General features: G+C 42.3%; 1 protein-coding gene across 3 annotated transcripts in view; it reads left to right on the forward strand.

The window, feature by feature from the left end:
* Nucleotides 1-14,926, forward strand: part of PLCB1 (phospholipase C beta 1) — a 699,686-nt gene that overhangs the window by 459,092 nt on the left and 225,668 nt on the right. For all 3 annotated transcript variants that reach the window (XM_004470680.5, XM_004470679.4, XM_058287542.2), the window contains exon 5: nt 13,775-13,854. In XM_004470680.5, coding sequence (XP_004470737.1) covers nt 13,775-13,854 — 80 coding nt within the window. The remainder of the gene's footprint in view (nt 1-13,774; nt 13,855-14,926) is intronic.

Raw genomic sequence — 14,926 nt, forward strand, 5'->3', positions numbered from 1 at the left:
CCCCTAATTCCACCCATCTCCTCCTCTGAAATTCTTTTTTTTTTTTTTTCTTCTGGGGAGATATGCAAAAACAGACTTCTAACACTTATACTACTTTCTTCAGTCACACAGTCTAAATACATTGTGTAGTTTGCAAGAAGCAGATTGCTCTGAGCCCTTCCCTGCAGGTCTCAGGGATCCAGTGCACAGTATTGGGAAACCACTGGTCATCTGGAGAACCTCAGCGAAGAATAAAGTCTGTCTCATGCTCTAACCTGGAGTGATCTCTGTATGCAAAGATCCCTGCTTGGGATTTAGAAAAGCAAAATCGTTTCGGCATGTCTTCCCTCTTGTTCTGATGCCCCTTGCAATCGTGCATGAGTGAAAATGGAACAGATTCTTTTTAAGAAGGTTGGAGATAATATTCCGTGAAGGCTGGAAACACAGAGACCCCTGGGGCTGGACCCCTGGGAGCTCATTCCCTCACTCCATGCCTGTTTCTTGTTCAGTGCAAGATCTTAGTGAAATGGCCTATCTCCCGGAAAGACGTGATTTGAGATTCAGGCTCTGTTATTAAGTGCCAGCTATCTTGACACTCTGATTGCCCCCCTGGGCAGGCACATTGTGGGACCATCTCCCAGTTTGACATTTCAGCCCAGTTATTGCGCCAGGGTTGAGAAGTTGTGGATTGAACCAGCATGGAACCAGTGGGTTGAGATTGAGGTGCCTGATGGCAGAGCCACGCAGGGGAAATTTTGCATTCATTTATCTGCACAAGGATTGGCAGATGCTATTTCTTTCAACCCTTACTTCTTTAAACACATAATAATCTTAACATTTATAAACAGGAAAAACAAAGCAAACAAAATTGTTTTTCTTATTTAGCCAAGTTCCTAGTGTGTACTCAGCCAGATTTTTTAAAATTTATTTTTTTATTTATTTTTAAAAGATATATACATCACATAAAAGGTTACATTAAAAAATATGGGAGGCGGTGGACTTGGCCCAGTGGTTAGGGCGTCCGTCTACCACATGGGAGGTCCACAGTTCAAACCCCAGGCCTCCTTGACCCGTGTGGAGCTGGCCCATGTGCAGTGCTGATGCATTCAAGGAGTGCCGTGCCACGCAGGGGTGTCCCCTGCGTAGGGGAGCCCCACACACAAGGAGTGCATCCTGTAAGGAGAGCCGCCCAGCACAAAAGAAAGTGTAGCCTGCCCAGGAATGGCACTGCCCACACACACACAACTGACACAACAAAAAGAAGCACAGATTCCCGTACCGCTGACAAAGAAGAAGATGCAGCAAATAGACACAGAGAACAGACAACCGGGGTGGGCCGGGAAGGGGAGAGAAATAAATAAAATAAATCTTTAAAAAAATATATATATGAGAGATTCCCATATGACCCACTCTGCACAACCCCCACTTTTCCCATGTCAACAACTTCTTTCATCAGTGTGGCACATTCATTGCATTTGATGAATACATTTTAGAGCACTCCTACACTGCATGGATTATAGTTGACATTGTAGTTTACACTCTCCCCAGTCCATTCAGTGGGTTATGGCAAGATATATAATGTCCTGCATCTGTCCCTGCAATATCATTCAGGACAACTTCAAGTCCCAAAAATGCCCCCATATCACACCTCTTCTTCCCTTTCTCTGCCCTCAGCAATTCCAATGGCCACTGTCTCCACATCAGTGATATAATTTCGTCCATTTCTAGAGTCACAAAATTCTGTAGTAGAACACCAGTAAGTCCACTCTAGTCCATATTTTATTCCCCAATCCTGAGGACTCTGGGAGGGTGATGCCCACTCCACCTCTTAACTGAGAGGGAGCTTCAGTCCCACATGACTGATGGATGGGACTCTCCTGCTTTAAGTTGTAGACTCTCTTGTTTCCTTGGTGTGGTGGTTGTCCATCCTCGCCTCTTTAGTAGCTGACCTGGGTAAGTCCAAAGAACTGGAAAGTGGATGTTGCAGCTCCACTGAGGTTCAGTGCCCAGCTGGCACGTGGACAGCCAGAGATTCTAGTCTCCTGGGCATACACCAACCCCAGTGCCATCCACAGGTTCAATAAAAGGGACAGAAGAGGCATGTGTAGAGAAGTCATATCTGAGTCCAACTCTGTCACACTCAGGAGCACAAACTCCAAAGTAGGGCCCACTAGCAAGGCATTGAACTCCAGAGCCATCTATCATGACCGTAGGACCTGGGTATCTCTGTAACCCTCAGGAGCACCACTACCTGGGGTAGTATGTACTTTGTCAGCCAGATTTTTTTAAAAATTTTTATTGAAATAGAACATACACAGAAAAGCACACAAATCATAATCATATACCCTAATGGATTTTTACAAAGAGCGTCAAACAAACTAGACTGAACAGATACGTATGGACTAGTTCACCGACCAACAGCAGAAAACACATTCTTTTCAAGGGCATTCATGCCACTGCCCAGGAGAGACTAAATGTTAGGACATGTGACAAGACTCAAAAAATTAAAAACTATTGAAATCATACCAAGCGACTTCTCCAACCACCATGGAATGAAGCTAGAAATCAATAACAGAAGAAAAACCGGAAAATGTACTAATATGTGGAAATTAAATAGCAAACCTTTAACAACCAATGGCTTAGAAGAACACATACTGGAAATTAGAAAATTCTTGAGATGAAGGAAAAGGAAAACAGAGCATCCTAAAACTTATGGGATTCAGAGAAGGCAGGTCTCAAAAGTCCATTTATGGTGAAGAACACCTATATTTAAAAAGAAGACAGATCTTGAATCAATTAGCTTCTTTCACATCTTGGGGAATGATAAAAAGAAGAGCAAAATAACCCCATGGGAGGGAAGGTACCACAAGAAGGGTTTTTTGGTATAATTTTTTTTTTTTTTGCTTTCAAGAAAAAAATATTAGCATTCACAAAATGAAGATGGAGAAAAAGATTTTTTTTTAATGAAGATGGAAATGAAAAGAGAAAGAGGAACCAGTGAGAGACCCTACCACAGCCACCTGCTGACTGTTCCCATTATAAAACTTGAGACATTCCCCCAAATTAATTGTTCATAACTTAAAACTGACCTCCAGAGATATCATTTTCTTATATTTATTTGTATTCCTGAAACATGTATTGAGGGGAGAATTTTTGGAACACTCTATACAAATATTTGAGTATTCTGTACATGTACAGTTTATCTCATTTCCTTTTTTTTTATTTTAGGACCAATTTATGGTGAGTGAGCAATGGCTGTAAGTTTGACTTTTATTTAAATGAAAATGATTAAGAAAAAGGAAAAAGACCCCACAAATTGTTTTCAGCAATATACATGTTGAACAACTACACATGAGTCCTTGGGGGTAGAATTATAGGTACCAAAAAGATTGCTGTTTATAAACGTGAAAAATTAGACCTCTTGGCTATTGTATTTCGTAAGCTCTTCATTCACTGCTGTTCCTGACCTACTCACGTTAGCAATACATGCGTGTGTTCTCGTAGGACATTCCCCATCCAATCATACATAAAGACCAAGTTCTTACTATGTCAAAATGGAATTTTAGAGTTGTGGGATATCTTTTTTCAAAAATGACAGTTACACAATGTTATACGCTTGCATTTTGGATGGGTACTGGGCAGATGAATGTGCATCTTAAATTGTGAAAATGTCACCGTTGTCGAGCATCTGTATAAAAATTTAAAAGGTCAGAAGTCCAAAGAGAGATTATTTTAAGGGGGGTGGGAGTGGGGTGGAGGGCGGCTTGGACTTAAATCCCGTCCTTACACCGTGTAAGCATCGGCGCTTGCTATTCTGGTGATTGTGGAGGAAAATGCCTCCTGCCCTGCATGTCTCGTCTCTCCGCATTCCTTAAAGGATTGGCCACTTTGCAGGCAGTGTTCAAGGTCCCGTGGACATGAGCTAATGCCAAACCGAAGGGAAAACGTGAGCCCCAAGACGGGAAAAGATTGTGCTTTCCGACTGTGGCTGCTGTTAGTGCAAGCCCGCCTCTCCGCCCAGCAGGGAGGGCGGTCCACAGCTGAGCAGCAGCTCACTTTTCTTTCCAGCTACCCTTCAGAACAGGATCCAGCACTCGCCCCTTACTCCTCAGCCTCGCGTCTTCTAATGCCTGACAGCGGACGCATCCCGATTATAATACCTGAGTCTGGTCTCGAAGCAGGCACAAAGGCACTGAATAAAGACCATTTTAGTTTGGAAAGGAAGATTCTAGGAAAATCCACCCCTTCCTTGTTTAATTTTAATCCTCGCCAAAAATTAGGGAAAAAATGGCTGGCATTGTTTGAAAGTCACAGGTTGTTCTGTGTCTATGGCCTTGATGTCGGCTGTCGTCTTCAGGAATTGAACCCAAAGCTAGCAGAGGATAAACTGTTTCTAAGGGCAAAAGTGTTTGAAAGGATCTCATCAGTAATTTTCTTAGTGATTCTATAATAATATTCACTAATTCATCCACTCAGCAAATCCTGATGGATTGTCTGCTGTGTGCCAGCCACACGCTGAGTGCTCGGAACGTAGAAGTAACTAAAATTCCCCCACTCCGTAATCATCATGACATGAATTGGTAACCAGTTACTTCACAGCCAAAAAGCGCTGAGGGCTTGTCTCTTCTGAAACTGAGTGAACTGTGTGAAAAGGATTCTGAAGGCTAGGGCTGGGATCAGGGATCGGGAACAGCCCTTCTGTTCTAGCGTGTACGGGTTCCACACCACAAGGGGGTCACACACGCTCACCCTAAAACCGCAAGCACTCTTGCACTCACAGTCCCAGCCAGCCCTGCTACTGCCCCTAACGTGTGAACTGATGACCAGATAGCAGCAGCCTTTGCAAAAGGCTACATATTGAATGAGAAAAGGAAAGCTGAGTAAAGAGAGAAGTCATCACGGAAGGCCCAGGGATAATTCAAGAAAAAAATGATTTTTTTTTTAAACAGAAAGTATTCCCAGAGGGTTTCAGGAACATATTTTATGCATTAGACAAGAAAACGAGACTATGACAAAAAGGTAACTAAAAAAAAAAAGATGTATTCATGGTAATTAAAAATATGATTATGGAATTAAAATAAAAAATCCTGAAGAACCATAGGATGAAGAGAGAAAATAAATTTCCTAGAATCTGAAACCAAACAGCAACACCAAAAGCACAAACAATATGAAAAGGAAAAGACATAAGAAAATATGAGATAGACACAATAAGCAATGGTGCACACAAGAGAGTGCAGACACCAGTGAAAGTAGAAAGCAGAGGAGAGATTATGAAGGGCATAATGCAAGGGAAGAATATCTGAGTGCTAAAAAGAAAGGTACTGGTCTGGAGGCCTAAACAGCAAGCACAGGAGAGGACAAGTGCAGGCAGTAGGAGTAGGAAGCTGGAGGATACAAGGTAAATGGCGTAAGTTTCTGCCTCCCAAAAGAAAGGTAGAGTAAGGGGAGAGATATATGCTCAAGAAACACATCATCCAAATATAAAGCATGCTCTACTGTACAGGATTTTCAGCAACTAGAAGAATAGCCACAAACAGATCCATATTGGCTTGGTTTTAAGAACGTTAGCTTTGAAAGCCATGAAGTTTGCAGTGTTGGAGTAAAATACTCAGAGCTGAAGACGTGGCCCTGCTGAAAATGGTTCTTGCATTTTCATAATCATGTAAATGTTATTTGTTGGGTTTTAGTTCTCAGAATCAACCTACATGCAAATAATTGAAGGCTTAATTATGGATATTGGAAAAGATAAAAAACATTTCAACTTTGACAATTTACAAGGAAGGTTAAACTAACAAAAGTTGAGGGGAGGAGCTTTGGTAAGCAAACAATAAGAATTTATTGTGCCGCTCACTGGTCGAAACATTGAACACAAATTATCTCACTTAATTCTTACAACAGCCCTATGAAGTACGTACAGTTACTACTAACTTCATCTCATAAGGCAGATGAACCTTGGGGAAGTTAAAAAAACTTGTCCAACATGAGTCCATCAGGCAGTGATAGAATAACAGGAAACCAATTCAAAGAGTGGCTTAAACAAATTAAGGGTTTTTGGGTTTTTTTTAATTACTTTTTTCTTATGTAACAGAAAGTCTGGAGATCGGTGGTTTCTGGCACTGATTCAGTGGCTCAAGCAGAACATGAGAGACGTGCCTGTGAGTCTCATGTTCTTCTCCTTATAGACTCAAGATGTCTGCTCCAGCTCCAGCCATTCCACTTGTATTCCAACAGCAAGATGGAAGGGACATGTATAGAAGGAAACCGCATTTTCAAAATGTCCAAGCAGACTTCTGTTCACATGTCATTGGCCAGAACTATGTCACATGGCTACCCCAGCAGCTGGGGAATTTGGTAATATAGTTTTTCAGTTGGACATATGGCTGGGCCAAATTACACTGGGTTTCTATTAGGAGAGAAAAAGGAAATGGGTATTAGATAGCACTGAGCAGTGGGTGCCACAGCTAAGTAGCAGAGCACGTTTAAATAAACTAGCAAAAGTGTCAATGACATGAGTCAGTCACAGCCATAACATCTTTTAATTTTAAATTGGAGGGCAAACTCGAATTGGGGTGCTCAACACCCACTCTTCAATGGCCTCCACATGCAGTGGGCGATAACCAAAGGTGAGAAATTGGGCATAAAGCTGAAGGATCATTTTAATGGAAAGGGATTAACAGGATAAAGTTACTTAACAAGGGCCAAACACCTTGCTTCATTTCAAGGAGAAGAAATCTAACTTGCAAAAAAGTTTAAAATAAATATGGGGGGTGGGGGGAATATAATGAAGGCAATTTAAAACAATTTGGTTTCCAAATGAGAAAATTGTATCTTAACAGACTTCCGTATGCTAAGTTATAAGTTAATGAAGAAGTACCCATATGTTGTTCACTAATCAATTTTCAAGGAATGCAGTTTTAATTTTTTTAACGGATAAGCAGTACCACTTAACTCCCAAGAAATTGTGATTGCTCCTCTTTTTCCTCTTGACATACATCTTACTAAAAAAAATGGGCTCTTTTTTCTTCTTTTAAAATGTTTTTTCATTTGATCTCAAATAGAACTAAATTTTAAAAAATAAACAACGGTATCAATTGTAATTACAGACCCGACTTATATATATTTATTATCTATAGTACACAGTACTCATGCAGATACAACCAAAGTGATAATTACCATTGAGATTGCTAGGATTGGAAGATATAATAGCAGGTGTTTTCATAAAAGAGGCATGAGGCGGTTGGAAGAGCCATTCCAAGAATATGGTGGATTGACATGAAAACCATGGCAACAAAGCTGAGGAGTTTCTACATATGGGCCCTTAATTAACATTTTCTCTGGTTGTTCAAATATGCAGTGACTTAGGAAACTAGATGGAGGTAAAGGAAGCGGTTTCCCCAGCTGACGTTAAAATGCACCTGAGACTTAAAGTGATGGAGACTTAAACCTCGTCATGAAACCTGCACCAAACCAAAAACATCGCTGAATTTCTTCCTTTCTGTGCCATGGATGAAACTTTTCGGGGGGGGGGGGGGTTCCCTTTGAAGAATTGTCTTCAAGTTCATTTAACTTGATTTCACCACTTTAAACTTTCCTCCTCGGCAGGGGAATGGCAAGAGGTGCTGGAAGAGCACTGAGGCTGCGCAGATCAGCACCTCTCCAAATAGCCCAAAGGATGGATGGGCCCCTGTTCACCTCCGTCTTCTGCTCTGCACTCTCAGGCATGCCAAGCCTAAGCTTGTAGGACCATTTACTATGTAGTGCTTCTCTTATATGGAGAAAGATACTGGGTAACAGTTCTTCAGAAAACAGCCCCAGGTATCAAGCCGGGCACAGGGCTTGCCTGTGTAGCCAGCATCTTGCCCCAAGCCCTAAGACAAAACCTCTCTGCTTTATGAGAGAACCTCTGAGCCCCGTCTCACACACAGGACTTCTAGTCTTATTCCAGCAGTACATTGTAGTGCTTCAGATTATGATGGGAAATGTGTGTAAAGCTAACATCACTGGGACCAAGAACGACTGAAAACTTACAATGATGGACAGACATAAAAATTAGTTTCAAAAGGCATAAATGATAAAGCATAGAATTAAGTCTCTTTCATTCATGCGTGAAGTCAATGGAAGTCAGTGAAAATGAGTTCATCTCCTGTTAAAAAAAGTGCAGGGGAGCAGGCACAGCTCAGGGGCTGAGAGCCTGCTTCACATATACAGGGTTCTGGATTCAATCCCTGGAATACACACATGCGTACATACATACGTACTTACACGCATACGTCCATACATCCTCAGCACGCGATCCCACAGGAGTTCTGGATGACCCGCATCCTTCTCTGCAGTGCTCCTATACAGTGGGCATGCACTACCATCTCTACAGCTCCATTCAGCTCACCCTTTCTTCCCAGCTAGAGTTGTGGTTCTCAGGGACACTGCTAGCTTCTTACCTGAATTGCTTGTCCTAGAGGCAGTCCGATTAGAGAAATGTCCTACGAGTTTTCAAACTGGAAGTGAGGAAATCAGTCAGATTCTACCTGATGTTGAGTGATGCCATATGTGACAACTCTTGGCACAGTTGTAGTCATGGAGAAGAAGCCGATCAGTAGGGAAAAGAATATGCCAGCGGGAACACAGAAGCAGTGAGGAAAGTCCTCATGGCGTCCAGGCCTGGGTACCTGAAGATCTTGAGTTATAAACATGTTCTTTCCTTGTGGTTTGTCCAATTTTTCCTTCAATTACAAGAAATAACCTAGTATCCTTGATAAATTCCTTTATTTCCTGGGCAGCTTGATTGTGCTTCCGTCAACTGTAGCCAAAAGGCATTTGAATCACCTGGTCTGAAAAATAATGATGTGCCTTTCCTTGATATCATGTCATTTGTCACATGATTTGTTAGTGTCCCAATAGTGATTATTTGGATCCTAGTCGGCTTCATGGATTTGGTAATTGGATTATGGGTGACAGCCAATTCTCTGAGTAGGAAGTGAAGATGAGAACATTTTGGCTATAACATAGAAATTCTTCACTGACTCCCATTACTGAGAAACTGTACCCGAAATTTTGCCAAAATTCTACAGGCTGTATATAGTAATCTAAGCACAGTGACTTCTCAGACAGCCCGTTTTGGTTTTAATGCCGTGCTTTATAGCTCTTGTATCATCTTTCACCATGAAAGAGTCTTCAGCTCTTCATGAAGACAGATGCTCCGCATGATGGATTCTGCTGCCTGCCAGGAGGGGAGAGCAGTGTGCTCAGCCAGGCAGCACGGCACCGGCCGAGCCACCCAGCGTCCCTCTGTCCTCAAATCCCAATCTGCTCCACCCTTCCAAGCAGAGATAACGGGAACGACATCATCGATGGCAGCAGTGGGTTTGTGCCAAAAAATAAAACATAAATGTAGCACTAACTTAAAAAAATAAGAGTTTAAGACTTGAACATATTTGGTTTTAAATCATTATTTTTGACCTATCTTTGTATATCCTTTTAGTCATAAGTTGGATTAAAAAGTTAAAAAGAGAATTGCCCAGGGGAGAAATTTCTCTCTGTTCTCAGAACAAGGAATAACCGTTGAACTTCTGCTCGACTGACGTTTGGATCCAGGGCAACTGGGAATCACGTTATGACTGAATCTCCCCCATTGCATTTTGAGTTGGATTTGTGATTTACCTCTAGCGAGGTCTAAGACTTTAAACTTGAATTTTGTCACTGACCTCACTCCACTCTTTGTCTTGTCATTTTTCCTCTTGCTTCCCCTCTATGGTGTTTCCTTCATCATCACCATCATCATCAAATAGAGTGGTAAAGTGCAGCAGACTTTAGAAGCAAACTGCCTGGGTGCAAATCCCAGACCTACCTATAATTAACTGAGTGACCTTTGTTTTCACTTAGAAAAGACATTTTTACTGAATGTCTCTGTGCCTCAGCTTACTGAGCTGTAAACTGGGGTGATAATAATAGAATCTATTTCATCAGGTGGTTGTGAGGACTAAATGAGTTAATTATTTGCAAAATACTTAGAACAGTGTTTGGCCCATACTAAGCAGTGTTTGATATAGTATGAAAGTAGGATGCTTCGTCTATCATCTTTATCTGTTGAATTATGTGTTTCAGCCCTTTAACATTTTCTCTGACAAGGTAATAGAGAGTATAGTATCTCAGAGAAGTTGGAACCCAAGAAACCAGATGTAATTCCAAATGGTGCCTCTTCTTAGCTCTGAGGCCAGAGGTACTTTTTCTAAGCACTTCGGAACTGGGAATCCTCATCGGCAAAATGAGGATGAGAACAGTCCTGACCGCCTAGAGAACTGGTGTGAGAATTAATTGACTTTTTAGATGTAGAAATCTTAGCTCAGTCCATAGAAAATACTCAGGTAATAGCTATGAGTGATTGGTAATTGTGAAACAATTGTAGTAAGCAAGCACAATAATTCCCATGCCAAGAATGACAGAATTTAAATAGCTTCAGAAATGAAAGTACATTAACCTAGTAACATGGTAGGAAAATTTGATATCGCCGTTGGTGACCACCCTGACATCTCAGTCACCGCACTAGAACCAGGCGGAAGTGGGAATTGCAGAAACCACCCCGTGGACGTGATACATTAACACACACGTCAGCCCCAGCTGAAACGCCATAGATGTTGACCTTTGGAACCGTCTTCTCTAGTAAGAGTCTCTTGTGTCCACTCCATGAGAAGAAATGGACCAGGAGGCAGAAATGTCACTTAAGCTTTAGGGTGTAAATAGAGTTTAAGTAGGGCCTGGACCAAGCTGAGTGACCATCATCAAAACGGTTTCTGAAAGTAGAAAAAAAAAAATCCTCCAGATTAACTAAAACGTTGTCCTCCCAATGCCGTGTTAATTAGGACGCAGCCCTGAGTTTAGTTAGGGAAACACTGCAGGGGAGGGATCCTACCCTGCAGCAAGCATGTTTCACAACCTCCTGATGAGCCAAGGCTGCTCGGAGCTGTTGGGGTTCTATCTCTTAGCCATGTTGATGTTAATTCAGCTGTGAGGGCTTTTGGTGTTATTTGTTTGGAATTCACAGGTCTTAATTTCTTTCATTTGCTCTGGAAGGTGGCGCCAGGGGTGCTGTGGCGGACAAAGCCCAGAGCAGGGCTCCCCAGGCAAGCTCCCCCGACAAGCTTGCCAGCTAGCGGTCCCTGGCCCAGCACCATCTTCACATTTTAATCGGTGCGAAACGCACGGCGTTCTTGTAAAACTGCTAATCCTGGTTCAGAAGATCTGGTATGGACCTAAAGTCCTACGTTTCTAAGAAGCTTTTGGGTGAGACCAGTGCTGCAAATCCACTGTAGAACCTTGCTAGTCAAAGCACGGTCCAGCATCCTTTTCTTTGATTTGGTTTTTGTTTGTTTGGTTTGGTTGTTTCTTTTATAACTTTTTATTTTTAAATAATTCAAATTTAAAGGATAGTTGCAAAAATACTATGAACTCTATACAGTAAACTCCAACATATCCTCTACCCAGAGGGCCAGATTTAGAAACTTTTAACATTTTACAACTAACTTTCTTGCCCTTCTTTCCTTCTGTTATCTTTCTTCCTTCTCCTTCCTTCCTTCTTCTCTTCCTTCCTCCCTCCCTTCCTCCCTTCTCTCTCTCTATTTTCAAACCATTTGAGAGCAGGTTGCATGCATCAAGCTCCTTGAACATTATTACTTCCACGTATATTTCCTAAGAAAAGGGATATTAACTTATGTAACCACATTTCAAGAAATTTAACATTGATATAAATTTGACTATTTTCTAATTTTTTCGGTTACCCCGATAATCAGCCTTACCTGGGAGTTTGTAGGAAATGCAGAAACTCAGTGCCACCCCCAGACTTTGGGAACAGGCTTCTGCACTTTAACACGCACTCCGGGGATTTGTAAACCCGCAGAAGTTTGAGAAGCTCTGCTCTAGAACACATGTTAACCAATTGTCTAAGACGTGGGTGTCACAACCTTTTCTGACACAACGTAGCCCCTTCTGGTGCCCACAGTCCCTGCATGTAAGTGCTCGTGTTGGAGCAGACGTTCCAATGTGCCACCCAAAACCCCTCACCCTTTGCACACCCCTGCACACCACCTCAGTGTGCTTTCAGTCCCAGCAGCTGGGTGTTGGTTGGCCCATTTCCCTCTGGCTGCGGGAACCCTTCTTGGCAGCTAGCAGGCTGAGCAGGAAGTACCTGGGGGTTTCTAGTGCCCTGGCAGCTCTTACCAAGACCCCAGGCAGGGGAGCTGAAGCACAGGGAGATGCCCAGAAAACTACACCTGGAGGTGCCGTCTACACCTGCATATCTGAGCCACAGTTCACCTCCACGGGCTTTGCTTGGTAGCTCAGCCTTGCTGCCTCCTTCCCTCCCCATCCCTGCTCTCTCCCCTAAATATGCCTCTTCCTTGTCGCAGGCTCTGCTTCCTGGAAACCCAACCTCGGTCGCATGCTGCGTCAGCTCGCGGCTGGCATCCAACCGTCCTTGCTTTAGGCCCTGAGTTTCTGATTTGGCTTGGGTCAGGTCTTAGGAAGATCACAAAGGATTCTAGGGACACCACACTTGGAAGCTCAGATGCTCGCAGTCTGAGAATGGAAGGAAATCAAATTAGGCTCTACTTTGTGGAAGAGCCAAGCTTGGCTGTGTGGTGAAGGTGGAGATGCCACCACCTTCACTAGCTTTAGAGACGGCCCGTGGACAGAAGGAAGGACCAGAAGACCCACGATGTCCAACGTGGAGCTTGCAAAGCATGCCGTCCACGCCTGCTTTCTAAGACCTGCTGCACACGGAAAGGAAAATGTCTCATTAGTGATCTCTATGTTCAATACACGATTAATATTTTTGAAACAATAAGTTCAGTAAAATATATTACTAAAATTAATTCCACCTGTTTCTCTTAATCTTTTCTAATGTGGCTACTAGAAAAATTTTAAATTACATCTATGGCTCATATTTCTGTTGGATAGCATTGGTCTCATACTAGATATAATGGAGAAATTAGCTTTCCACCTAAAGGTCAGACCACGTTAAATCACCCAGCTCTTTATAGTGCCTCCACTGTACCTGTGTAGGCCCCAGCAGACATATCAAACTGTACTTTGCCCTCAATTTTAAATACTACTTTTACTAACGTGTAAAATTACCATGAGGCTGGAATGTCCAGAGCTTGACGCTGGCTTCCAAAAAATATACTGGAAGCACAAGAGTTAAAATTAGTGCCACTACTCATAATTCTTAGTTCAAAATGGTCTCCCTTGAGGAGTATTTATTTTCAAGCAGCTAAGTTGTTTCGCTACTTCTCTATGTGTACGTCAGTTTGGGTGGGCACTTGCTTTGCTTCACTCTCGTGACTATTCTGGGCTGACATTTCTTAATTCTCTCCTAACTGTCTGTAGAGTTCTAGACCTCAATTCTTGTCACCTGGACTCCTGCAGATTACATTTGCAGTTCTGTTGAAAATATAGTCGACTATGTTTTAAAGGCATTTTCTGTAACTCTATCTTTTTAAAATGCAGGGAAAAGAGTAAAAAGTGCTCAGTTATTGAAAGGCAACATACCAGTTCCCTATCAATACCACAAATGTTTAAAAAGCAGAAAAGAAAAAAAAAACTATTTATTGGTAAAGACCATTTCCCTAGAAAAGGAGCATTCTTTCTGGAATTTGAATTTAATTACATCATTTTTTAAAAAGATGAGAGAAAAGCCCATTGGCATACAAATAATTGAACTGGTATGTCTTCCTGGAAGCTGAGCTAGCAACGTGTCTAATGACTGCTGGTTTAAACTGATGAAAGTGTGATTTCTATTTTTCAGGAATGGACAAATGAGGTTTTCAGTTTGGCAACAAACCTGCTGGCCCAGAACATGTCCAGGGATGCATTTCTGGAAAAGGCGTACGTAGCTCTGATGTGATTGGTCGGGGTGTTTGCCTCTGAGTCGTTTCCTCTCCCCTTTGCGATTCCTGTGCTGGCGCGGGCTTCGCACATTGATAAACTTGAAGCTCTCTTCGGGATTTCTCAGGACCGATCCCTCCACTGTTCGTATTAGAAGATCTCCATGGAAGAGCTCTCTTTTCTCCAAGACCATCCACCTGTACTTGAGCCGATCTCCCCTGAATGCCATCGCGTTGACAATAAGGAGACCCTTCCAAATCCTGGCAGCTGTGGGCCAAATTAAAACTGAAAATTAGCAATTTTAGAGAGTCCTCCACTTCTCCGTCGCCCTGTGCTGTCCCAGTTATTAATTTGAGGAAGAGTATGATCAGCACTTGTGGCTCATTTCTCTAGTCTTAGCTCTCTGGTAGACGATACAGTAACTTCCCTGCTAATGTAAATCCATAAGTATTGTCCTGATCCTGCTGTAGACAGCAGGTGTTAGTAAGAAGAGAAAGAAAGAAGGTAGAGGAAAAGGCAGAAAGAAATGGGCAAGAAGGGAAAGCAAAGCACAGTTACCAAAATGCTCTGGAACTGCAACAGTCTAAAAATGATTTGAATAAGGAAAATAATTTATACCAACTGTGCAGCAAGGAAGGCTGGTTGTGATCATTTGGGAAGCTGTGGATGATCAGTAGGTTGCAAAGCCTTTTGAATCAAAACCACGAGTGGAAACATGACTGGGTCGTCCTCTATTTTATTTAACAATCTTCTCTCTCCCCATTTCTTGTAAGACATGCCCGTTAGTCCAGAACTAAGACTCCAGCCCACATTTTTTTCTTACTCTTCAATGAAATCGTTTTATTTTAGATATGATCTCTCAGGTCTTCATTTAAATGTCTCATCTTGGCTTCTTAATTGGTTTCTCACCTTATAGACCCTTCTTATAAGCTTCCCTCTCACCACCCACCCCTTTTCCATCCTTCCTCCTCCTTTTTACCATCTCTTTGAGTTTACCATCCTTCACCTAGAAAACATTCCTGGGAACATCTCTTCTGCCAGGCACTGTTAGTGGAAGGGGGCGCAAAGATCA

This window comes from Dasypus novemcinctus, chromosome 24 (assembly GCF_030445035.2).
Source record: "Dasypus novemcinctus isolate mDasNov1 chromosome 24, mDasNov1.1.hap2, whole genome shotgun sequence".
In the NCBI taxonomy this organism is placed as follows: domain Eukaryota; kingdom Metazoa; phylum Chordata; class Mammalia; order Cingulata; family Dasypodidae; genus Dasypus; species Dasypus novemcinctus.